This window comes from Saprolegnia diclina (assembly GCF_000281045.1).
Source record: "Saprolegnia diclina VS20 unplaced genomic scaffold supercont1.33, whole genome shotgun sequence".
NCBI lineage: Eukaryota > Oomycota > Saprolegniomycetes > Saprolegniales > Saprolegniaceae > Saprolegnia > Saprolegnia diclina.
In genome coordinates, this window is record NW_008246100.1 from 62,222 (window position 1) to 84,534 (window position 22,313).

General features: G+C 60.0%; 4 protein-coding genes across 4 annotated transcripts; 1 reads left to right on the forward strand and 3 right to left on the reverse strand.

The window, feature by feature from the left end:
• Positions 1-454: 454 nt before the first annotated feature.
• On the forward strand, positions 455-14,873 carry SDRG_09955 (hypothetical protein). The gene is made up of 47 exons (XM_008615922.1): positions 455-837; positions 884-1,504; positions 1,549-1,852; positions 1,905-2,420; positions 2,470-3,028; positions 3,077-3,144; positions 3,196-3,351; positions 3,451-4,147; positions 4,188-4,748; positions 4,794-4,954; positions 5,003-5,109; positions 5,153-5,266; positions 5,307-6,011; positions 6,055-6,314; positions 6,361-6,503; positions 6,552-6,784; positions 6,826-7,216; positions 7,267-7,449; positions 7,499-7,684; positions 7,727-7,834; positions 7,878-8,036; positions 8,085-8,559; positions 8,604-8,744; positions 8,788-8,897; positions 8,945-9,213; positions 9,262-9,563; positions 9,613-9,727; positions 9,771-10,014; positions 10,055-10,173; positions 10,220-10,400; positions 10,452-10,696; positions 10,749-11,022; positions 11,072-11,188; positions 11,237-11,371; positions 11,425-11,526; positions 11,571-11,797; positions 11,843-12,290; positions 12,336-12,620; positions 12,663-12,824; positions 12,867-12,995; positions 13,046-13,619; positions 13,665-13,807; positions 13,845-13,913; positions 13,962-14,307; positions 14,353-14,471; positions 14,517-14,599; positions 14,648-14,873. Exons 1-47 carry the CDS (start codon positions 476-478, stop codon positions 14,832-14,834), a joined length of 12,195 nt encoding a protein of 4,064 aa, XP_008614144.1. The 5' UTR covers positions 455-475; the 3' UTR covers positions 14,835-14,873.
• Positions 14,874-19,556, reverse strand: SDRG_09956 (hypothetical protein; the record flags this gene model as incomplete). Its single annotated transcript, XM_008615923.1, has 11 exons — positions 14,874-14,998; positions 15,047-15,351; positions 15,408-15,728; positions 15,778-17,838; positions 17,890-18,062; positions 18,115-18,240; positions 18,283-18,476; positions 18,522-18,729; positions 18,780-18,954; positions 19,004-19,410; positions 19,455-19,556. The coding sequence occupies 11 exons, from the start codon at positions 19,554-19,556 to the stop codon at positions 14,874-14,876; spliced, it is 4,197 nt and encodes a 1,398-aa protein (XP_008614145.1).
• Positions 19,557-19,804: 248 nt separating this feature from the next.
• SDRG_09957 (hypothetical protein) lies at positions 19,805-20,672 on the reverse strand. Its single transcript, XM_008615924.1, has one exon. The coding sequence runs from the start codon at positions 20,633-20,635 to the stop codon at positions 19,865-19,867; it is 771 nt and encodes a 256-aa protein (XP_008614146.1). The 5' UTR covers positions 20,636-20,672; the 3' UTR covers positions 19,805-19,864.
• Positions 20,673-21,819: 1,147 nt separating this feature from the next.
• Positions 21,820-22,283, reverse strand: SDRG_09958 (hypothetical protein). The gene has a single exon (XM_008615925.1). The coding sequence runs from the start codon at positions 22,268-22,270 to the stop codon at positions 21,866-21,868; it is 405 nt and encodes a 134-aa protein (XP_008614147.1). The 5' UTR covers positions 22,271-22,283; the 3' UTR covers positions 21,820-21,865.
• Positions 22,284-22,313: the final 30 nt, after the last annotated feature.

Below are 22,313 nucleotides of genomic sequence, written 5' to 3' on the forward strand. Positions count from 1 at the left end.
TTCTTGCCCCTTCGGCACCATTCGGCACGTGCCACCTTGAAGCGACGGCCCAGACCCAATGGCCCAGACCAGACCAGACCGAATCTGGCGAGACAGGCGCGGCTTCCATACGACGCTCGCGGCTCACTCTCTCACGCGATCGAAGTCGCATGGATCAGTTGGCCGTAAAGGTGGTGTGCGAAAGGACTGTGTGAGCCAGGATACAAAATGACCGTGCAAGCTACCGTGCCACGGCGCGGCCCAAAGGATGGGGAAGCCCGGCTGGATAACTGGTGTTCTCTTGATATGCCTCTGATACCCAGGGCATGTGAGTGTGATTTGGCTCCATGTGAGCTGCGTAGACGACAACCTGGTCGAGACTGAAATGGCGCCAAACAGTCAACAAGGCCTTGAAGCCTGGGATCGGTATCCGGTATTTTCGGCACAAAAGGGCTTCCTGGCCAATCCGGATAAAGATCGACCTCGCAAGAGCCGCATGGACGCCGGTGGCTCGTCGTCGCGCCTCGCCCGCCTCTCTGCGCGGCAAGAGATGGAGGAGGACGTCGACCCGTACAGCCAAAGCAACCAGTGGATCGAGACTACCGAGTACCACCGGCTCTCGCAGCTCGTGGCCGCCGAGAAGGAGGCCGAGGCCCGCGCTGCGTACGCGGTCCCTGCCTTTGTGCACGCCAAGCAGACGTGGCAGACGCCGCTGCACGTGCCATTACCGAAGCGCAAGGTGGCAAACATGGCGCTGCCCGAAGGCCTCAAGCCAATGGCGCCGCCTAGCAACAATAGCGCGCGGCCGAGCCAGCGGACACGCCGGCTCCAGGAGCACGGCCAGACAAGCGAGCAGCGGTACGTCCCTCGCATCGCTGGCGCATGAGATCACGCACATGCGTAGAGCGAGCTTGGAGAAGCTCAAGGACGACAACCAGGAGCTGTATGCGAAGCTCGTGGCGCGCTTTCGCCAGCGAACGCCGGCGGCCGGGAGCCCGGTCAAGGTCGGCAGCCTCGCGTCCGTGCACTGCATCGAAGACGCGGTCCTGTACTTTCTCTGCGAGAAGCACCGGCGCAACGTCCTTTATTTTTCCGTCGCCGACCCGGCGCGCGGCCGCCCGTACGACTTGACACCGGCGACGTCCGGAAGAGGCGAGCACTACCTCATGTCGTCCAAGCACCTCGTGCATTTCAAGCCGCAGGAGCCCGCCGAGTGCATTCCGATCGCCGAGTGGGTCTACCACAGTCGCATGTTTGACCACTTGCTCCGGAGCATCCCGCTCTTCCAGCAGCTCCTGCGGCGCCGGATGTTTATCCACTGGCGCCACTATGTCCAACAGCGCATCTACCGTAGCACACGGGCGTCGCTGCTGGGGCAGCTGCACTGCGGCCGACCCATCTATGCATCCGCCCTGCGCGAAATCCAAACACTCGGCCATCGCATCCAGTCGGAGCGCGCGCTCAGCCTCGGCGTCACCAAGTCGCCCATGTCGCTGGCCGAGTGGCGCAGCGCGCAAGCGACCCAGTACACACACGGCTCTAACACCAGTAGTACATTGTCGACCATAGGTTCAAGGAGCTCGAGGCGCAGCTGATTGAGGTTCGCGCGGGCGCCCACCACGCCTTGTTTGACCTCGTCGGCACCATTCGCAGCGCAATGACACCCGACACGACGCTCGCGGCGCTCAACGCGGCCGATAAGGTTGAGATGCGGCAAGCGTACCCAGGCTGGAAGTCGATTCCGATGGCGCACCTGAAAGCGGTGACGCGGGACCAGGCGCGCCAAGTGCAGCAAGCGCAGAAAGACCTGGTCGCGTTTCCCGCCTTTTTACGGCTGACGCAGTACATCTTTGTACAGTCGCTTTACGCCATGGTAGCCGCTAACGCTTCGTCCTCCAGTGTATGGTCGTAACGCGAGCATCTAGGTCATTGCGTCAGTGACGCATGTGGCCGCGCAGCTCACGCAACACGCGCCGAGCCGATCGCTGACCGTCGCCGTGAGCTTTCTCCAAGATGCCCATGTACGGTTGACGCCAAGCGACGCGGACGTCCTTCGATTTCTTCACGGCGCGATCGAGTCGCTTACGACGCTTGCGAGTGGCTTTGCCTCGAGCCGGAGTGCGGCCGCGTACTTGAAGAGCGACGAAGTCGTCGGTCCGCAGTCGCCGCCACCGCGCCTGCCAGACGTTCTCCACGCCAACGCTGTGTTTACAAAGCTCGTTGTTGGCCTCGAAGGCAGTGTGCGCGACACGTTTGCGCGTGTCTCGCAGCAAGTCGAACAGTTCAACGGTCTGCGGCCCATCTACACGGCGATGCTGGCGCTCACGTTGCCGACAATCGACGAGTCGACGTACTTGGCGCAGCTGCCGACGCTCTTGTCGGCCATCTCCAATCAAGTCGCGCAGCTGGATGCGTGGCAGAGCCAGTGCCACCGCATTCAGGTGTGTCACTGTGACAGATCCAAACGGCATGGATCACGTCATCGAGTAGGCGAGCTGGGACGTGGGCTTTGTGGACGTGCACTGCCGCCACGTGCTCAGCGAAGTGCTCGAGCGCATTACGGCGCAGCGCACGCAGGCCTTGGACGTGCTCTGTGATGTGACGAGCCGGGGCGTGACGCACTGCATGACGCACCTCAAGGACGCGATTTTGCTGTTTGACGAGCGGCCGCAGCTCATTTCCGGGTTTTGCCAGCAAAAGCGACAGACGCGTCTCGTGCTCGAGGCCGAGATGACGCTCGTGAGCGAGATGCGCCAAGTCGATGACGCGTTTAGTACGCTCAAGGCGCTCGCGCCACCGATGGCCGCGGGCCTGCAGAGCGCGTACAACAGCATTCATGCCACGTACGCCAAGTACAATGTGAGTCTCCAAGCCAACCTCAAGTTTACCAAGTCGATGCTGCCCCAAATCGCCAAGCAAATTCTCACCGTGCTCCAGCGCTACTCGGTGCAGTGCAAGAAGCTCTTGGTCGCGCTGGAAGCCAACGGGACGTACGTGCACAGCCCAGCAAGCAACATGGACTTTGACGCGAAAAAGTTTACGCTCCAAGGTCTCGATCCACTCTAGTCGTTGGATAGCTCGATACGGAACCATGTAGAGATCAAGACGGAGCTCGACAAGGTCCAAGAAGCCTCGGACCAGTACTGCGACTATCAAAACGTCATGGTACGTTGCGTGCCTGGGTATCATTTTTTATGAGACATTCCTCGTATAAAGGGCATGAAGGTGACGCCAATCGCGCTTCTCGAAACGACAAGCAGTCTCTACGTCGACGTGCACGAGGTGTGGGACGTCAGCCATGCGTGGAAGCAAGCGTATGCAAGCATGCTCCAGGCCAAATTTGTGTCGCAGCCGTGGGCGAGTACGTACAACGTGCAATGATCTCTGCCCTGCGACACGCAAACTGGTTAGGTCATGTCGAGACGACCCGCGCCTTCTTGAAGCGGTAGCGTGCTCTGATGCCGACGGAAGTCTCATCGTTCTGCTGTCAGTAGTGCGCAACAGGTGCATTGCCGGTTTGAGAACCGGATTTTCGTCAGCGTCCAAGCCGAAATGACCGCCGTGCTCGCCCAGTTGCCGCTGCTCGTCGAGCTCGGTGCCGAGTACATCAAGGAGTCGCACTGGGCGCAGATCTTCAAGGTCCTCGACACGACTGCGCTGCACGTGCCGAGCCTGACGCTCCAGCAGCTCGATGACGCGCTATTGTGGCGCCACGCTGAGAAGCTGTCGCAGATTGCCTACCACGCGCGCATTGACGCCGAGACGGAGGCGACGCTGGAGGCGATGAAAGCGCGCTGGGCCATCACGGAGCTGCCGTGCGCGGACGCCGAGCTCGACCCGCTTGTCGTCGGGGACCTGTTGCTGGCGTTGGACGACGACCTCGTTCAAGTGCAGGTGCTTTTGCAGCGCACGTCCCAGCCGTCGCTCTACGCATCTCTCTCGGTCTGGAGCGACGAGATCAACTACATTCAAGACACGTTGGAGCTTTGGCTTGCGACGCAGACCGACTGGCTGCAACTCGACCGCCTCTTTGCGCTGCCCGACGTCCAGGCCAATGTCCGACATGCCAATGTCGAGTTTCAAACCGTGAGCCGCAAGTGGCGCGGGATGATGAAAGGCGTCCGGTCGACCACGTCGCTCCAGCAGTGCGTGCGCGAAGTCACCAACCGTACGTCGTCTTCTATAGTCCATGGTGACAGGTGGTGTAGGCGCCTTCTTGAGCGAAACCAAGCAGCTCTTTGAACGGCTCTGGAAGCAACTCGCATACTTTTTACAAGACAAGCGGCGCGCGTTTCCGCGTCTCAACTTTGTCTCGGACCGCCAACTGCTGGCGATCATGGCCGGCACGACCGAGAGCCTTCGGGACCCGAGCGACGGAACCTGCCGCCACGTGAGCAGCGTGCTGCGTGTTTGCTTTGAGCACATCGTCGAGGCGACGGTAAAAGTTCGGGTGATGGCGCTCGGGAGTCTCCTCGGAAGCACCTTGAGCGCCGTCGAGCTACCGACGGGCCTCGACTCTGTGGCCTCCGTGCCGTCTCTGGACGTTCCCGACGCCGAGCGCTATGCCATGGACATTCTCACCGTCGGCGGCAAGTACAGCGAAGTCTTGCACCTCGAGAGTCCGATCACCGTGACCCAACGCCCCGAACTCTGGATGCAGGATGTGCAAAAAGCACTGCATCGATCGCTTCGAGATTGCGTGCGCGATGTCGTGTCGGAAGATGCAAGCAGCGCAGTGCTGCAGCTGTACATTGACGGCGACAACTGCGGTACAAACTGGTGGAGAGGACGTTGCTGACGCGTTGGCGATCTAGCGGATATGACGCGCCGTATCAAGCACATGGAGCACGTCGTTGGCAACTGGCCCCTGCAAGTGCTTTTGCTCGCGTTTCGCATTTACTTTACAGGCGACTGCAGCCAAGTGCTCACGGGCGACACTGCGTATACGATGGTGCTCCAGCAACAACTCTACCGCGTACGGCGCTGCACGGAAGAAACGCGTGCTGATGCGTTTACTGTGCAGGCGACCGAGTGGGTGGCGGCGCTCAAGACCGCGACATCCGACAAGCAGCGACATGCGTGCAGCACCATGGCGCTGTGCTGCTTCAACCACGCCGAGCTCCTTCGGCGGTAGGCGGCCCGTCATTTCGCACTCGATAGACGACGATCGTAGGCTACATGGGACCCCCCACGCAGCGTTCGAGTGGAGTCAACAGCGCCAATACCGCTGGGGACACGAGAGCCAGACGGTGCTCGTCACGCACGGCCTCAAAACCTACGAATACGGGTAGTCCTTTCGAAGAGAGCTACCGTCCAGACTGGCGTAGATTCGAATACCTCGGTCCGCACGCGACGATTGCGCTCACGCCACTAACCGAGCGCATCATGTGGAGCGTCTCGATGGCGTTTCGATTGCACGCCGGCGGCCTCGTGCACGGCGAGACGGGCGTGAGCAAGCAGGCCGCGATCCGGGAGCTCGTTGCGAGCCTGGGCTCGCTTCTCGTCACCTACGACTGCTCGATCCAGCTCTCCGAGATGCAGTTCCACCGCGTCTTGAGCGGCCTCATGCCCTGCCAAGCGTACGCGCTCATCGTTGGGCTCGGTGCTGTCGACGACGCTTCGGCCATCGGCCGCTTCCTCCACGAGCTCCGGCGGCTTCAGCACGCCCTCAAGACGCACAAGGACAAGATTTTGTTGGAGTCATCGCACGTACCATTGCACTCGCACGACCGATCGAGCATCAACTTTGGCATCGTGTGCAAACTCACGCTGTCGACGCCGGCCATTACGCCTCTGATCGAGCGCTGCGCGCGCGCCTTTTTGCCCATCACGGCGTCGTTCGAGATGCTGGACGCAGTCGTTCTGGCGCGACTCTACTTGTCGGCAGCCGGGTTCCTGCACGTCGAGTCGCTGGCGACAACGCTGCATGCCTTTTTCTTGACGAGCGAAGCGATCGCGGGCGGCGACCGCGTGACCGTGCGCATGATCAAGAAGATCGTCGACCTCGCCAAAGCCTACGTCGGCGACAACATGTGCGCGATGCTCGACGGCCAAACACTCATATGCGTATGCTAGCGACGAAGGGCATGCGGTCGCGTGGGCCATCCAGCGGGCGATGGGGGCGCGTGTCGCGCCGAGTTTGAAGCGGTCGTTTCTGCTGCAGCTTCGCGAGTGCTTTCCATCGTATCGCGACGTCGAGCTCGATATTACGCGAACGCAAGTGCGCATTCAAGACGCGATCGCAGCGGCGCACTTGGTGCAAACGCCGCTCCTCAGTCGCAAAGTCCATGACCTCCACCATCTCTGCGGCCACCACGTTGTCAACATCATCACGGGTGCAGCATCCATCTCTGCATGGATATGGCAAGTAAGTATCTGTAGGCGCTGTCGGCACGGGCAAGTCGACGATCGTGCACGTCTTGTCGACTGTCCGCCGTGCATTTAGCGAGTCGGAGCCGTGGGATCGCGGGCGTTGCTACCGCATCGCATCGGCTACGCTTCGCACGACCGAATTTTACGGCCATGTAGCTTGCTACTTGATACCTTGAAAGTTGAGAAACAGATGTGTGTAGTTTGCACCCGAGACCAACGAGTGGGTCGACGGGATCGTGACACGCTTTGTGCATCTCGTGTCGGCGCCCGAAGCGCGGCCACCGGGTGCGGTTCCGTGGCTGATCTTTGACGGCGACGTGACAACTGCGTGCATTGAGCCGCTCTACGCCATCTCGGACGAGACGCCGTACGTGCACTTGCCGAATGGCGAGCGCCTCAACACGTCGCTTATCAAGCTCTTTTTCGAAGCCTCGTACGTCTCTCCCTTTGATTTGCGTACTCAAACAGCGATAGGTCGCTCAAGTGCTGGTCCCCGGCGGCCCTCGATCGGTTTGGCGTCCTGAGCGTCCCGAGCGACGCCGTGCCGTACACGGTGCATGTGAAAGCGTGGCTTTTGCGGCATAGCTTGCCGCCGTCGTCGTCGCGCCACGTCGATGCGGCCAAGGGATGTGCGCAGCTGCTGCGGTCGCACCTCCCGTCGCTTCTGCAGGTCGGCCGCCAGCATTGGCAAGCGCACGTCCCGTTCCACGCGCCCACGTTGGTTCAGAAGCTGCTCGAGATCGTCGACAGCTTCTTCCACGACGCGCCGTCGATCGCCAAGGACGTCGTACTCATCTACCTTGTCGCGTGTACGTGGAGCATCGGCGCGTACATTGACGTGGACGCCCGACCTCTCTTTCATGACGTACGTTCTTTGTGGATAGCTGGCTAGTGGAGATGCGACGGAGAGCGTAGACGCTGTTGACTGTCGCACCCGAGCTCGCGCACCACCGCCTCTTTGCGACCGGCCGCACCATCTTTGACGTGTACCTCGAGAACGACAAGGGCAAAGTGGCGCTCGTGACTTGGCAGAGCCAGATGCCGCGCATGGACTGGGCCAGCTTGAGTCACCACCGTTTTGTGTTTGTACCCAATGAAGTACCGATATCGCTTGCCGTCGTCGAAGAGGACCATCTTTTCTACATAGACGACGCTGCGCACCGAGCACGTGATCGAATTCTTTGCGTCGGCAAAGCGCCACGCGCTTGTGCTTGGTGCAAGTGGCGTCGGCAAGTCGGCGTCGGCGCAGCGGTCCCTGACGCAACTCGGGAAGCGCGGTTGCGTCGTCTCGCGGCTGTTCATGGAGCCCTGCATGGACGCCCATGAGTTCCAGGTAGGCAATGTGCAATGGAGGGAGACACCAACCGTGGCGTAGGAACGAGTGGTCGTCGGTTTGGAGCGCAAAATGAAAGGGCTGTACGGACCGACGACGGGCAAGGCGGCCATGGTGTACCTCGTCGACGATCTGCATTTGGGCTCGTTGGTACTGCGTCGACGACGCCGATGTGTGTTGTCACGTCGCTTAGGCAAGCCACGAGCAGCTGCGTCAAGTGCTCGACACCAACAGCGTCTACGACCGCCGGACGTTCGATGTGATGCAGCTCCAGCACTGCGCGTTCGTGGCGCTGCTGTCCGTCCCGACGTCGTCGTCGCTCTCGCTGCGTCTCCTTCGACATTTCCACGTGGTACGCGACAAGTCAGGGTAGAAATGGGGTCGACAGAAGAGGTTGTAGGTGTGGCAGCCGCCTGTGCCGCCCCGCACGCTGCACCGCGTGTTTCGACCGCTGGCGACGTACATGGCAGAACACTTTAGCACCAAGTACACGGCCGAGATGGCGTGGCATGCGCTCCAGCTGCCATTACAGGTCCTAGAGCTCTTGGTGCAGGAGCCTCTGGACGCGCCGTTTGCGCGCTTCTCGCTCGGCGACCTCGTCCTTGTCTACTCGCACGTCCTGCGCGCCAGCCGCGCGAATCTGGACGCCAAGCGCCACCTCGAGGGCCTCGTGTTCAACGTGACAAGTGTCGTCTTTGGCAGTCGCTGCACGCGCGGCGACGCCAGTTTCTTCCGGAAGCTCGTGCCGTCGGTTGCGACGACGCTCGACTATGACGCTGTGAGCTACGTCGATAGACCGCTCTATGGCGACAAGACGGACGGCCTCGGGTACATTCCGCTCACATCCAAGGAGGCAGTCGGGCTCTTCATCAAAGGTAGGACATATTGCCTTCTCGTGAATACACACTGGGGGGAGTAGGCCACGAGAAGTTTCAGTGGCACCACCCGACGCTCGAGAGTCCGCTCGTCAAGCACCTCGCGCCGTTTCCAGAAGCGGTCGAGGCTATGCTCGCCATGCTTTTTGCACTGGGCGATCTGCGCCAGCACCTGCTCCTGCTTGGTAGCATGATATTCATGAACATGGCGCAGGAGAGCTTGTGTAGGGCCGCGTGGCGTCGGCAAGCGCACGTCGTTGGTCGTTGTTTGTGGTATTCTCTCGTACAACTACCTCGAGATGCGCCGCGGCCACGACGTTGACGCGCGCCTGCGCGAGGTAGAAGGCTATGATGCTTTTGCGATCAAGTGTTCAACGGTTTGTAGGTACTCGTGCACGTTGGCACCCACAGCAAGCACACGGTGCTCTACATTGCGATGGACGAGCTCGACGCTCGCAGTACGCGGCTGATTCTGACTCTGCTTCGGGACGGCGATGTGCCACTGGACGAATACTCGACCGAGAATATGGACGCGATTGCAGACGGCATGGCGCAGCTTCCATCGCTCGCCAACACCAACCCGAGCAAAGCGCAGTGCTTGTCGCTCTACCGCGTTCATTTGGCCACGTATCTGCACTTGGCGCTCGCCACGCGGTACGGTACTCGACGCAAGCCCTTGCTTAATATCAAGGTTGCAAGTAGAACCGAAGCCCGTTTGTCGACGCTGCTGGAGCAAACGAGTGGCCTCTTGGATGCGTGTACGCTGCGGGTGTTTCCACCGTGGTCGCCTTCGGCGTTTTCTTCAATCTACGAGTCAATCAACGTCTTGCCAACGCTCCAGCCGGCCGTGTGGGCCATCCACGCAGCTTATGTGGAGCTCCGGCCGTCCGAGAGTGGGTCCCGCAACCCCGTGAGTCAGTTTAAATCGTTTGTACTCGGCCTTTCGTCGTACCATGTCGAACGCACCAAAGTCATCCAGGATACGCGCGTCTCGTATAGTCATGGTTGGCTCGATACTTTGAGAGATTGATATAAAAGAGGCGTTTTGGATAGGGCTCAAGATGATGCAGCAGCACACGAGTACGATCAAGGCCATGGGGTCCAGTGAACGCATCCTGGCAAAGAAACTACGGGCCCTCGAAACCAAGTCGGAGCAGCTCCAAGCACGGTAGTTTGTACTATGCTATTTGTTGTTTTAGCAACAGGACTAGGTACGACAAACTCGTGACGGCCGAGAACCAAGCCCGGGCTGTCCTGGACGCCAAGAACGAGGCGTACACGCGCATGAAGCAGCAGCTCGATCACGAACGGCTCTTGATCCAAGCCGAGCTGGATCAGACGGTGCCCGAGCTGCAGACCGCGATCCAGTCGCTCAGTCGCATCAATAAGCTCCACATCACCGAAATGAAGTCGTTCACGTCCCCGCCCGACCTCGTGCGCCTCGTCATGCAAGCCGTACGTGCCAAGTCTGGTTCATTCTCATTTGAAGGTTTAGGTGTGTGTTTTGCTGGGTCTCGGGGCCGCGCCGACGTGGGAAGACGCGCTCTTCGTCTTGTGCGACATGAAATTCCTGGACCGACTTCGGTCGTTCGATAAGGACAACATTCCGGACGCGTATCTCCATTTTTACCGATTCAACCATTTCCAATGTGGGAATTAGGGTTATAAAGAAGCTCGAGCGCGTGATTCAACACCCCAAATTCACCGAAGACGAGATGAAGCGCGCGTCAATTGCGTCGACGTCGCTCTGCCGGTGGGTGCTCGCCCTCGCGCGCTACCACCGCGTCATGACGATCGTCCGGCCCAAGCAAAACACACTGGACGCTGCCGAGCATAACTTGGTGCTTGATACATTGATAGATCGATAGATTGATATTCGACGACGCGAATAGGACCGCGTCCAGCGCGAAGTCGACGTTGTCCGCGCGACATGGACGACGCACGTGACGGCCGCCAACCAAGTGCAGCTCGCGTGGCACGAGAACGAGGCGCTGCGCGGCCTCCTTCAGCACGAATACGACGAAGTTGTCGCGCGGTTGGAGTCGCTCGAGCGGGTCAACAGTGCGTTCGAGAGCCTCAAGACCATTTTGCGCAAAGAGAACCACCGAATTCAGGCGCTCGACCGCGCCTCCCTCGGGTTTTCCTAATGCATATCCATGTACCGCAACCATATATATATATGTGTGTAGGGACTCGGTGCTGTTGACGGCCATCTCGAGCTACATTGGTGACGTGCCCCCGAGCGACCGGACGGAGCTTGTGACGCGATGGCAGCAAGTACTTGTGGACGCCGGCGTCATCTTTAGTGTCAACTTGCTGGCGGCTATGATGGGCGAAGGCGGCCTTCAGGAACTCCGCGCGACGTGCGCCATTGCCGACGCCGGCATCGCCATGAACCTCTTTTACCTCCAGCGATGGAAAGAGGCGCCCAAGTTGCAGCATTTTTTGCTCATCGATCCGCACGTATGCGTCGTGTGTTGAACTATTCACTAGGGTTATTTGGTACTATTAGGGCATTGCTGCCAACTGGATCAAGACGGTTGAGCGGCTTTCGGTCGAAGCCGTCTCGGCCGACGACCCCATGCTGCTCGCTCGGTTTGAAATGTCGCCGCCCAACCCCAACTACATTGTACAATTGTCGATTCTCGTACACGGTTCATGACGCGGCGCTGTATAGCTGGTCGTCGACCGCGTGGCGCAGTGCAATGAAGGCAGTCTCTGGGCGTTTCTTCAACTCCTTCACCTCAAGAAGCTTCGCCATCCCGTGTACTTTGTCGCCGACTGCAACTGCAGCGCTCGCTGGAGTACCGAGGTAAATCATGCAATCGGCGCTCCTCTCTATATACTCTGCTGTCGTGGTTGTAGCTGCAAGAAGCGTTTACGACCATTAGCTTTGAGCTGCGGTCGACCGATTTGGAAGCCCACATTGTCGCAGGGTTTTACGCCAAGTTCTTTCCCAGTGACGACGTACGCTGCCAATACATACGCGGTCGGTACGATGAGAGGCGTAGAACCAGCTGCGATTGCTTCAAGAAGCTTTGCACGACGACTTGCGACACCGGTCTGTGGCTCTTGACGGGCTCTTGCGGCAGCTCAGCAGCCCCGCCTTGCTGGTCAGCAACGACGAAATCGCAATGTTATCGGGGCAAATGGACGCGCTCACAATGCTGAGTCGGTCGATCGACACCAAGGAAGAATCGATCGCGGCTCTGGAAGCGGCGCGCAACCGCTTCTGCCCGTACTCCACGCGCTTCACCTGTTGCGGAACATATACATTGCGTAGGCTTGGGCGGCGGGGGCGTGCGCTCTTGGATGCCACCACCACGTTTGGCGGCAGCGTGCAAGCGTTCTGCGTGCTTGAGGACAGCATCAAGCAGCTCGCCGAGGTCGATGGAGAGAGCGCCGTCGACGACGTGGCGCACGAGGTGACGATCGCGTACCTTCAAACGATCCTGCACGGACTACCCGAGCACCAGCACGTGGCGTTCACATTCTTCGTGGCGCTCTCGATCGCTGCGGCCGAGCCGGGCGGCGACGACCTCGTGCCTCTTTGCTGGCGCGAGCTCCAGCGCAAGACGCGCCTCGGCGTCCCCGGCATCCACTTGGCGATCGACGTGTTTTGCGCGTCGCCGACCATGACGCATCAAGTGGCGACCGACGTTGTGCAGATGGCCGTGCGCCACTGCTTGGCGAAGCAGCTCGCCGCGCTCGTCCGCCGCCCCAAGCCAGCGGTATGTATTTGCGTAGCTGGCAGGCCATTCAAAGGACCTTGGTAGCTGACGATGGCCAATGTCTTGTCGGGCAATGCGCGCTACGTCTTTCGCAAGGACGGCAGTCGACATCCGCATGAGATTACGCGCCTCCTGCGCAACGTGCAATCTCTCTTGGCGCTGCCGCTGTTTGCGCCGCTTCTCGACGACATCGATGCGCACCCGGCGGCGTATGCTTCGTACATGCAGGCGACGCCCCACTTTTTTCAAGACATGCCGTGGACGCGCTTCATGCAGCAGCTGCCCGCGGTTGCCAAGCTCCTCTTTATTGTCCTATCGCACGATTTGATTGTACGATTTTGATCATTTGCAGTTTGAACATGGGATTCGTAGGTGCCCAACATGATGCAACAAGTCGTGAATGGCTACGTGCCAGAAATCAACTACGAGCTCCTCACGGTGCCCGCGATGGTCCAGATTACCGACGGCCACCGACCGATTTTGCTGCAGTTTGATGCTGACAGCGTTGTTCACCCGCTCTGGGTGCTCATCGAGGTACCGACGTTTCGGGAGACTTCGAAGGCTCATTGCATCTAGACGGCGCTGAGCCTCGGCATCCGAGATGCGGACATTTGGTATTTCTCACTGGCCGTGCCCGACGTCGTACCTGCTTGTCTCCGCGCGCTCAAGGACGCCTGTGTGCACGGCGGCTGGCTCATCCTTCAGGTCGATCGATCGTCGTTTCTGGTACATGGTCGCATAGCACGATGGAGTAGGACGTCGATCGGCTCTCGGCGAGCGACCTCATGGACCTTAACCGGCAGTTTGCACTCCTCTCGAACGGCGACCTCTCGATCCACAGCGACTTTCGCCTCTGGCTGCTCGACGAAGCGCCGTCGTCGCTCCTCGCGCGACTTCCCAGCGCCAAGCTGCACACGTTCTTCTTCAACGTGGTGTTTACGCTCCAGAACCCGCTCGAGGCGAGCGTGCAACCCGTGCGGCATGCGCTGCACCTCTTCCACGGGATCGCACTCTCGGGCACGCGCGGTGTCCACGTCGCGTCGCCCTTCTACGCCCCCGTGACGCTCTACGAGCTCGAGAGGGCCGAGTTGCTCTTGGAATGTGTCGGCGACAAGCCCGGGCTCTCGAGCGACGAGCTCGCGTTGCTGCTTGCGCCACTCTACCACGGCAAGAGCGTCGATCCGAGTGTTCATAAACAGTGGACGGCTCTCGCCCGGTACATTTTTGAATTTGGCACGTCGAGCGAGGCGCGGCCGGGCGACAAAAGCTTGTGGCTCAGTCGGCTCAAGGGCGGTTTGCGCCACCACGCCACCACGCGCGCCACCAAGGGTACCACCTGATGCAACGGTGTCCAGCGCCAAATGGTGCACGTAGAGGGCATGCGTCGGTCCTGCGATGTGCTGTTACCGGTCGACACCAAGATCTCGGCGGCGATCATGGGGCTTCCGCAGTCATTGGATGCATATTTCGAGACGCAGACGATGCTCGCTGTCGCCTCGACGCTGACGCAGTCCCAAGTACGTTGGTGCGATAGGCATCGCTAACACGCTTTAGGCGCCGCCTGGCGACTGCAAGGCGCTCTTTGCAGCGACGTCCGTGGACGACCTCGCCGAAGCGTTGTTGGTACGTCCTCGCACGCCTACGGTTGCCATCAATCTGGGTTGTTTGTAGCTGCAACTACCGCGCGACGCTGTCTTTACGCACTGCGACGCCCGCAGTACGTTTGGCGAGCGCAAGTGGCCTTCGCACTTGCACAAGGCTATATACAGTGAGCTCTTGGCAATCGAAAGCTACTTTGGTCTGCTCCAGCGAGAGCTGCGCACGCTCTCGCCCGAAACGGCGCACGCGATCGCTCACCAGCGCGTCCCGTCGTCCTGGCTGCGCGCAGGGTACGCTTGCCCGACGACGCTCGTGCGCTTTGTGGCCTGGGCGCAGTCGGCCGCGTCCTTCTACCTCGAGTTTCTGCATACGCAGTGTGTGCCCACGTTGCAACTGCAGTTTCTGTCGCGTCCACGCGGTGCGTTGTTTTATGGATCGGCAAATGCCTTAGCTTGATGTATAGCGGTGCTCTTCACCCTCCTGGCCACCTGCCCCAAGCGCATCGGCATCTCGGAGCTGTGTTTTGCGGTCGTGCCTCCGTCCACAGCGCATGCCACGAGCCTTCGCAGCCTCTTTGTGCGGGTACCATCGACGACTTGCAGCGTACACCTGCACCGTGTGCTGTAGAACGCGCGGTGGGATGCCGTCAAGCAAATGCTGAGTGAGCTGGCCAACGACGACGGGCTCATCCAAGGCGGCCTCTCGCTGCAGTACTTGCTTCTCATCTGTGTGGCGTCGACCTCAGTGGCGTGACGTAGAATCGCCGCCTGCCAAACGTCCGATCTCCGAGGGTACTTTGCCTGCCCCGTGTACCCTTATTACGCAACCAGCGGCGCTGGCCCGCCGCCGTCGACGAGTCTCTTCCATCTCTACTTGCCGACGACCGAAGAAGCAACGCTGTTGGAAGCTAGAGGCGTCGCCATCGTCCTCAACGAAGCCGAGTAAACCGTAATTTCACCGTTCACACGGCGCGTTACTACAGTATTATGTGTCGATGCTATGGAAGCAAAAGTGGGCGCCAAGGCAAACGGGACACGTGCGGTCCGGGAGGCACCAGTCGTGAAAAGCATGGCCGCACGAAAGCAAGATGGCCTCCATGGTCTTGCCATCTACGCACCATCGTCGTCAATTTATCTCGGCTCCAACAAGGATCGTACCGTCTTGGACGTAGATGAGCGGGAGGTCGCAGGCGGCGCACTGCGAGTCGTGCAGTTGAATGTCACCGCCCCAGTCGCTGTTGCGCGACTCGTAGCTTCGGTGCAGCGCCTTGGTCTCGGGGCCGCAACTCGTGGCGCTATACGGCGTGTAGTCGGGCATGTTGGTGTCCCACGTGTCGTAGAAGCCGCTCTCGATTCGGAAGAGCGCTTCGACTTGGGGCGGGAAGGCGAGGTGGTGCCGCCGACTGCACGACCACACGTACGTGTCGATGCCTTCCAGCATGCGCCCGACTTCTTGCAGCTGCCTACACCGAAACCCATCACGTGTGAGGGAGCGACAATGGTTGGGGGACGGGCGCACCGCTGGTGAAGGCTCTGCGCGGCGACGACGGCTTGGTAGAGCTCGAGCGGTGCTATCGCAATCAGTGTCGGGTACCCCGCGAGAAGCTCCATTCCGAGCGTGACGCCGCACGCGTCCAGCATCGCATGCAGCAGCTGAACAAAAGCAACGTCTTTGGTCGTGAGCTGACAAAACGTCTCCATCTCTTCGAGGACGCAGTGCAGGAGCGGCGTCGGGTCCGGCAGCTTGGCAATGCGTTCAAAGAGCCCTCCGAGCATGGCCAGTCGCGACGGTGTTTCCGACTGCAGCACCGTGTACACGAGCGTCCGTAGCTCGGACGTCCTAAGCGTACAGTTGTAGAAGACGTACCGATGGATGCAGAAGGAATTACCCGGCGAGACGGGTCGACGGCTGCGCTATCGCGTTGAGCACGAGCTGAAAGACGCCGTCCCACATGTCGTGCTGCATGCAGAGGTCCCACGCGGTCGCCCGATCAAAGGCAAACACTTCGGGCTTCCCGAGGATCGTCAATAGCAAGGCGTCGTCACGCTCAACGTGCGCTCGCTTGAAGAAGAGACGCAGCCAGTGCTCCACCAACGTCGCCCGGCAGCCGACTCGGTCGTGTGCACTGGACAAGAGCGCGCCAAGGTACGCGAAATACGTGTCGGCGCCGGGGGCGGACGTGTCCAGCTCGACCCATTGGGAGCCAAAGAGCGCCGTCTGGACGTTCCAGGGCGTCACACACGGGTAGCGCTCGACGCACCACGCGATCGCAGTGCTTGGCACCTTCTTCAACAGCACGTTGAGCACATGGAGGCAGACGCAGAGCGACGTATACTGCGAGAGGTCGAGTTCGTGCTTCTCGGTGACAGCCATGAGGAGGTCGTCGCATGCCTGCGCCAAGTTCTCGCTGGCAATCGCCAGATTCAGCACCGTCTCGAGACCCGATGCGTGTTCGAGCGCCGAACACACTTGCGCGGCCATCTCCAAGTTGACGTAGTTGCCGTACTTGGCGAGAAAGGGCTGCAGTTTCGGTGACGGCGACGACGTCAGCGGCACCGAGACGAGCACGGCGATGCCAAACTCGTCCATGCGCGTGCGGTTGTCGAGCATACAGGGCGTCGTCGCGGGCTCGATCGAGAGAGGCACGTCGGCGTGCAAGAGAAAGTAGAGCGACACGAGGGACCGCACGAGGCGCCAGTCATGGCGCGTGAGCGGCAGCTTCTCTTCGATCGGCGCCGGTGCTGCCATTTTCGAGCGCTTGATGAGCTCGATGGCCTTGCGCTTCTCAATGACGGCCACATCGAGCGACGGATCAAACGTGCTCAGCCACTGGCGCAGGAGCAGCGTCGCACGCGTCAAGTCGCCTTGGTGCACGAGGTGGTTGACAAGGCACGCCGCCGACCGCGTGAGGTGCACGGTCGGCCACAGCATGAGCTTTTGGTGCTGGTCGGCGTCGGCGACCAGCGCGGTGAATTCGGTCTCAACCTCCGGCAACGGACGGGCGAGGATCGGCGCAATTTCGGGCGACTGCTGCATCGTGCCACCGAGATGCCACTTCCAGTCGACGTGCGCGGCCGGGTACACGCCCATTTGACGCTTGACCGTGCGCTGGATGAGCGACCGCTTGGTCTCTGAGAGCGACCGCGCGCGCGCCATGAACTTCTGGGGAGTCTCGATCAGCGGCAGCGTCGCTGTATCGTCGCTGTTACCGGACGTTGGCGGCTCGGGCAGCGGCGTCGCCTCGAGCTCCTTGAGCCATGGCAGCGTCGCTTGCACCTGCAGCTGACTCGACCACAAATCGATCGAGATAGCCTCAAGGACAACTTCAGCGTCCGACGCCAGATCAATGCACGCACTGGGCTCTGTGAGCTGAACCGCTTCGGGTACAATGAGCGCTGCGTCTTCATCCGACGTCGTCTCGACTGCCATGACGATGCGCAGGGCGAGCGACGGGTCGGCGACCAGCGAGACCGGGTTGGGCGCCAACACATCGAGGGGCGGGAAGCTCTCTTCATCCACAAAGTCGGACGTCGAGTCTCGTCTCAGAAACGACATGTCGGGTAGTAGCGACACGAGCGAGGATGTTGCGTTCGTCAAGTGCGACTCGAAATCCAAGACGTCGAGCGTCTCCCCAAAGAGCGTCGGTGGCTTGTAGTTGATGGCCTCGCTCGGCGCCGGAAGGTGCGCGGCGCGCCACGCTTCGTCGACGACCTTGTCCTGGGCGCTCAGATCTGGAATCTCGACGACGCGGCTGCGACTGGCACCCGTCTCGGCCACGACCACCGCCGGCGCGACGTTCAGTTGGCCATACGACGTGGCCGACGCCGACGGCAACGCAAACCGAAGCTCTGTCTCGATGGACGCACCGGCTTTCGGAGACGAGATCGCTGGCATCTCCCGGCGCTGCTTGAAGACGATGTGGGGCGGCTGAATGTCGGCTTCGGGCGCTCTAATATGCATACCTGCATACGATATTATCCACAGGAAGAGGTCAATGTACTTGGTCTGTTCTTCAAGCAGCGTGGCTGCAACCTCGATAAGCCCGTCGAGGGCTTGTAGCGTCGAGTCCGACACGAGTGACGCGTCGTCCGGATGCTGCTTGATGTGCTCGGTCCACTTGCACTGCAAATTCAACAGCAGCGCGAGGTCTTGAATGCTGTACTTGACGACCAGCTAGGGGTAAAATACCGTAAATATTCGATGATCTTGACCAAGCGCAACGAACATCAATTGACTTGGCCACGTCGTTGGACACGGCAAGCTCGAGGAATTCGACTGCAGCGCACGCGCGGACGATCGCGACGCGGCCCGGATCGCCGTGCAGCACTGCAAACACAGAGGCATCCAGCACCTAGGCGAATATGGCGCACCGAGTTGAAAAGTTGAACTATACCTTGAGGTCGTGGATCTCGCCGAGGTCGACGTGCCACTCGACAAGCTCAAGGCCGACGGGGTCGACGAAGAAGAGCGCCGAAGTGCCGGGAAACCAGCTGAGGAGCTGCGGCGCCTCGGGCGTAAAGTCCATCGACTCGTGGATGTACTTGAAGACGTGCACTTTGGAGAGGTTGAGCGACTTGACCGAAATCGCTACAAGAAATGATAGGCAAACGACTAGAGACAATATAGGCGTACGCTCGTGCGGCGGTAAATTGGGGCCCTGGAAAAAGGTCTCGGGCGGCTTGGTCAGTGAAAATTTGAGCGTCGACGAGACGGTGCCGGTGGACGGGTCGCCGACCCAGACACGGCGCCCCGGCCGCGTCGAGAAGACGCGATAGTCCTTCTCGTCGTTGTCCAAGTAGAAACACGCGCCGTAGTTGCCTTGGCGCAGCTTGGACCCGACCTAACGTTTCAAAATCTTGATACAAACTTGATACAAAGCGCCGGAAATACCTGCACCACGCCATTTGCATCTGTCGCCGCGAGGTTGAGAATGAGCACGCGCGTTTGCGACGACACGAGAAGGTAGTCGCGGGCCGGCGACGCCGTCTTGACAAGGTCCAGCTGCACGATCGCCGTGTCTTCCTTGAGGAGAAACTCAGTCGTCGTATTCCCAAAAAGCACCGACCTAGGGCGATGAATCCAAGTCGATCGAGATGTCCAGCGTCGGTACGTACATGCCGGCGCGGATCGACGTCTGCGCGACCGTACCGCCGGCGCAGGCCGAGAAGACGCGGGAGCCGTCGGCGTCCCAGAGGAAGGCATTGACGCTAAAGCCGACATGGAGCGCATGCGAGAACTCGATCTTCTCGCCAATGCGCGCGGGGTCCACAAGCGAGATGGCGTAGACGGCGCCTTTGGCTGTGCCGACGACGAGGTACCGCTGCGACGGGCAAAAGCTGAGGTTCGCCACCGGGTGGCGCTCGCTCGCCGACGAGGGCGGAGCAATCATCTTGAGGAGCCGAAACTGTACGTTGCTCGTTGCTTGCTTCTTCTGGCTGCGTGCAAAGACGTAGACGCTGCCGTTGCTCGCGCCGCACGCGAGGAAGCGGGCGCACACGTCGACGCACGTGTACTTGACGCCCTGGCCATCCATACCATGAGCCACTGTGTGGGGGCGCGTCGTACCGTTGTCGTCACGCCGCCGAGCACGATCTCTTCGTAGAGCAAGATCGGCTTCATGCGCGGCCGTGGTGGCGCCACAGCTTCGTCGTTCCCGTCGTCCGCCATCGTCACCGGCAATAATCCTGCCAGAGCTGATGTTTGTCGCCCACAGGATATGCGATGCCATTGGCCAAAATAATTGATTTCGCCGCTCATGATTGGTCCATGGATTCCAATCACGGAAGACGGGCCAGCGCTTCAACTTCATTCGCTTCTGGCCCAAGGCCAGCACTCCAACATGCGTCACGACAGTCCTGCTACCTGCCCGCATAGGCGCCCGTGCGACCATTGCTGCCATCTGCACCACTCGGCCGTCACAAGACAGTACTAGTAGACTCGTTCATCTCATTGTCGGTACGTGTAGTCGTAAGCGCCTACTGCGCGGACGGCGTCGGAAAATGAATGTCCTTGTTCATGTTCTCGAACGGGATCTCGAATGCTGCGCGGAACGCGAGGCGACCGGTCTCGGCCATGCCATGGCCGATCTCGGTCTCGCCAGCACCGAGTCGTGCGAGGACGCTGTCGGCAAAGACATCGACGCTGATACCGTTGGTGTGCAGACCCGGTGCCTCGAGCTCTGTGTTGACCTCGGGCGGAACGATCTCAATGACGCGCACCGACGTGTCGGCGAGCTGGTGGCGCAGCGACCACGTGAACGAGTGCAGCGCCGCTTTTGTGCTGCAGTAGATGGGCAGCGCGACGATCGGCGCAAACGCAATGCCGCTCGTGACCGTGATGAGCGCACTGAACGGCTTGGCGACGAGATGCGGGATCAAAAGCATCGAGAGATGGATGACGCCGGCATAGTTGATGTTGATCTCGCTCGCGAGCGCGTCCCAGCTGGGCGCCACGCCGGCCTTGAGGTTCAAGGTGTGCTGGACACCTGCGTTATGCACAAACACGTTGATCGCCGGGTACGACGCAATCAGCGTCGCAAACAGCGCCTCACGCTGGGCTGCTGACTCGACGTCGCCGACGACCGTGTGCAAGCCGGGATGCGCGGCCTTCGCTTCGGCGAGCTTGGCGGCGCGCCGACCGACGATGATGACCGTGTTGCCAAGGCCAAGGAGACGCGAGGCGAGCGCAAGGCCGATGCCGCTGCCACCGCCCGTCACGACGATCGTATGTCCCGTCATCGACTCCATGCTGCTGCGGACCTCGTTGAGCAAACTGCAAACTGACCACTTAGACTTTGCACCGGTGGCGAGGAATCCTATCCGGATACTGGCCGAAACCGCTGACGTGGCAGCCGCTCCTGGCGTTCACCCATGTACGGGATGGGGCCAGCTGTCGAGCGATTGGTGTTAGTGGACCATAATCGTTTGCAGAGGATTGTTAATCTACTGACATCAAGGTTACACCAAGGGGCACTTGTAGCCACAGTGCGACCCAACTCGACGGATACCCGCTCCTCGCCCTCTACAGCATGACGGAAGCTGCCAACTAGCGTATTTGTACGATAAGCTTGTGCAAAATGACCGTCACAATCGAATTTTGTGTTATCATCCGTCGATAAGCTCAACCTTTCCCCTTCCCCAATGACCAAAGACTCGTCGTTTTACCCATTTCGTATGGGACCAACGACTTGAACTTTGGCTTTGCAAGTACAAGTGGGGCACAGCTAGCGAGCTCTACACTTGTGCTGGCTCGGTGACATCGATGGGTTCGACGGCAGAGCGGATCGTCGCCCTGTGCATTGACGCCGCCGCAGAGCGGCGAGTCGTAGCAAGCGCCGCTTTCTCAACCTTCAAAGCGCCGATGATGGCATTTTGAAGCGCAAGGTCTTTCTGCGCCTGCCCGAGCGTTTGCTCGAGTCGAAGCGTCGCACCGCAATACAATATGAGCTGGCTTGCAGTCCACTCATATGCGCGTGCTGAAAGAATCGCTGGAGCTCGTCGAGGAGCGCAGCCGTGTCGACCCTGGGACGAGCAGCCGTTAAAGCAGTGTCGACAGCGGAACACGAAGCCTTCAAGGCGGCGCGGCATTGAGCACACATGCTCAGTCCTTCTTTTTGGGCGTAGACACGGTGCTTCAGAGCCGCTTGCAGCCGTCGCAGGTCACCTTTGCTGCTGCTGCAGCTCGTGCGAGTGCTGAGCGGCAACTTGACTTTAACCGGATACGTTTTTTATTGGCTTGTGCTTTTGCATTTCAGCCAATCAGGCGTCGTTCGGATATCTCGTGTAGGTTTTGGCGCGAAATGTTGAAGTTGAGAAAAGCGAGGATTTCCCTTTGGCCTCATGCATCGTCGCTCATGAGCTTGCTGCGAAATTCGATTATTGATTCGTCACTGATATGTTAGTTAAAACCTGTAATTGGCAAAACACAAACGGGAAATCGACACAAATAATGTCAAATTTAGCGCATTCGACCTTTTCCTACGTCGATGGCGCCGAAAAATGAAGGTTCTTGTTCATGTTTCCGAATGCGATCTCAAACGCCGACCGGAACGCCACGCGACTGCTCTCGGCCATGCCGTATCCGATCTCCGTCTCGCCCGCGCTGAGGCGCTCGAGGATGCTGTCAGCAAAGACGTCGACGTTGACGCCAAACGTGTGGAGGCCCGGCGCCTGCAGGTCAGTGTCGACAGCAGGCGGCAGGATCTCAATGACGCGCACGGACGTGTCGGCGAGCTGGTGGCGCAGCGACCACGTGAAAGAGTGCAGCGCCGCTTTCGTGCTCGAGTAAATCGGCACCGACGCGAGCGGCGCAAACGACAGCCCACTCGTGACCGTCCATAGCGCGCTGAATGGTTTCGACGCCAGATGCGGAATCAAAAGCATCGAGAGATGGATGACGCCGGCATAGTTGATGTTGATCTCGCTC

Coding starts and splice junctions, on each gene's coding strand:
- SDRG_09955 (XM_008615922.1), top strand. CDS start 476: ATGGACGCCGGTGGCTCGTCGTCGCGCCTCGCCCGCCTCTCTGCGCGG. Junction 6,012..6,054: donor GCCTACGTCGGCGACAACAT/GTGCGCGATGCT, acceptor TGCGTATGCTAG/CGACGAAGGGCATGCGGTCG. Junction 11,372..11,424: donor GCGCTCGCTGGAGTACCGAG/GTAAATCATGCA, acceptor TCGTGGTTGTAG/CTGCAAGAAGCGTTTACGAC.
- SDRG_09957 (XM_008615924.1), bottom strand. CDS start 20,635: ATGGAGTCGATGACGGGACATACGATCGTCGTGACGGGCGGTGGCAGC.
- SDRG_09958 (XM_008615925.1), bottom strand. CDS start 22,270: ATGCTTTTGATTCCGCATCTGGCGTCGAAACCATTCAGCGCGCTATGG.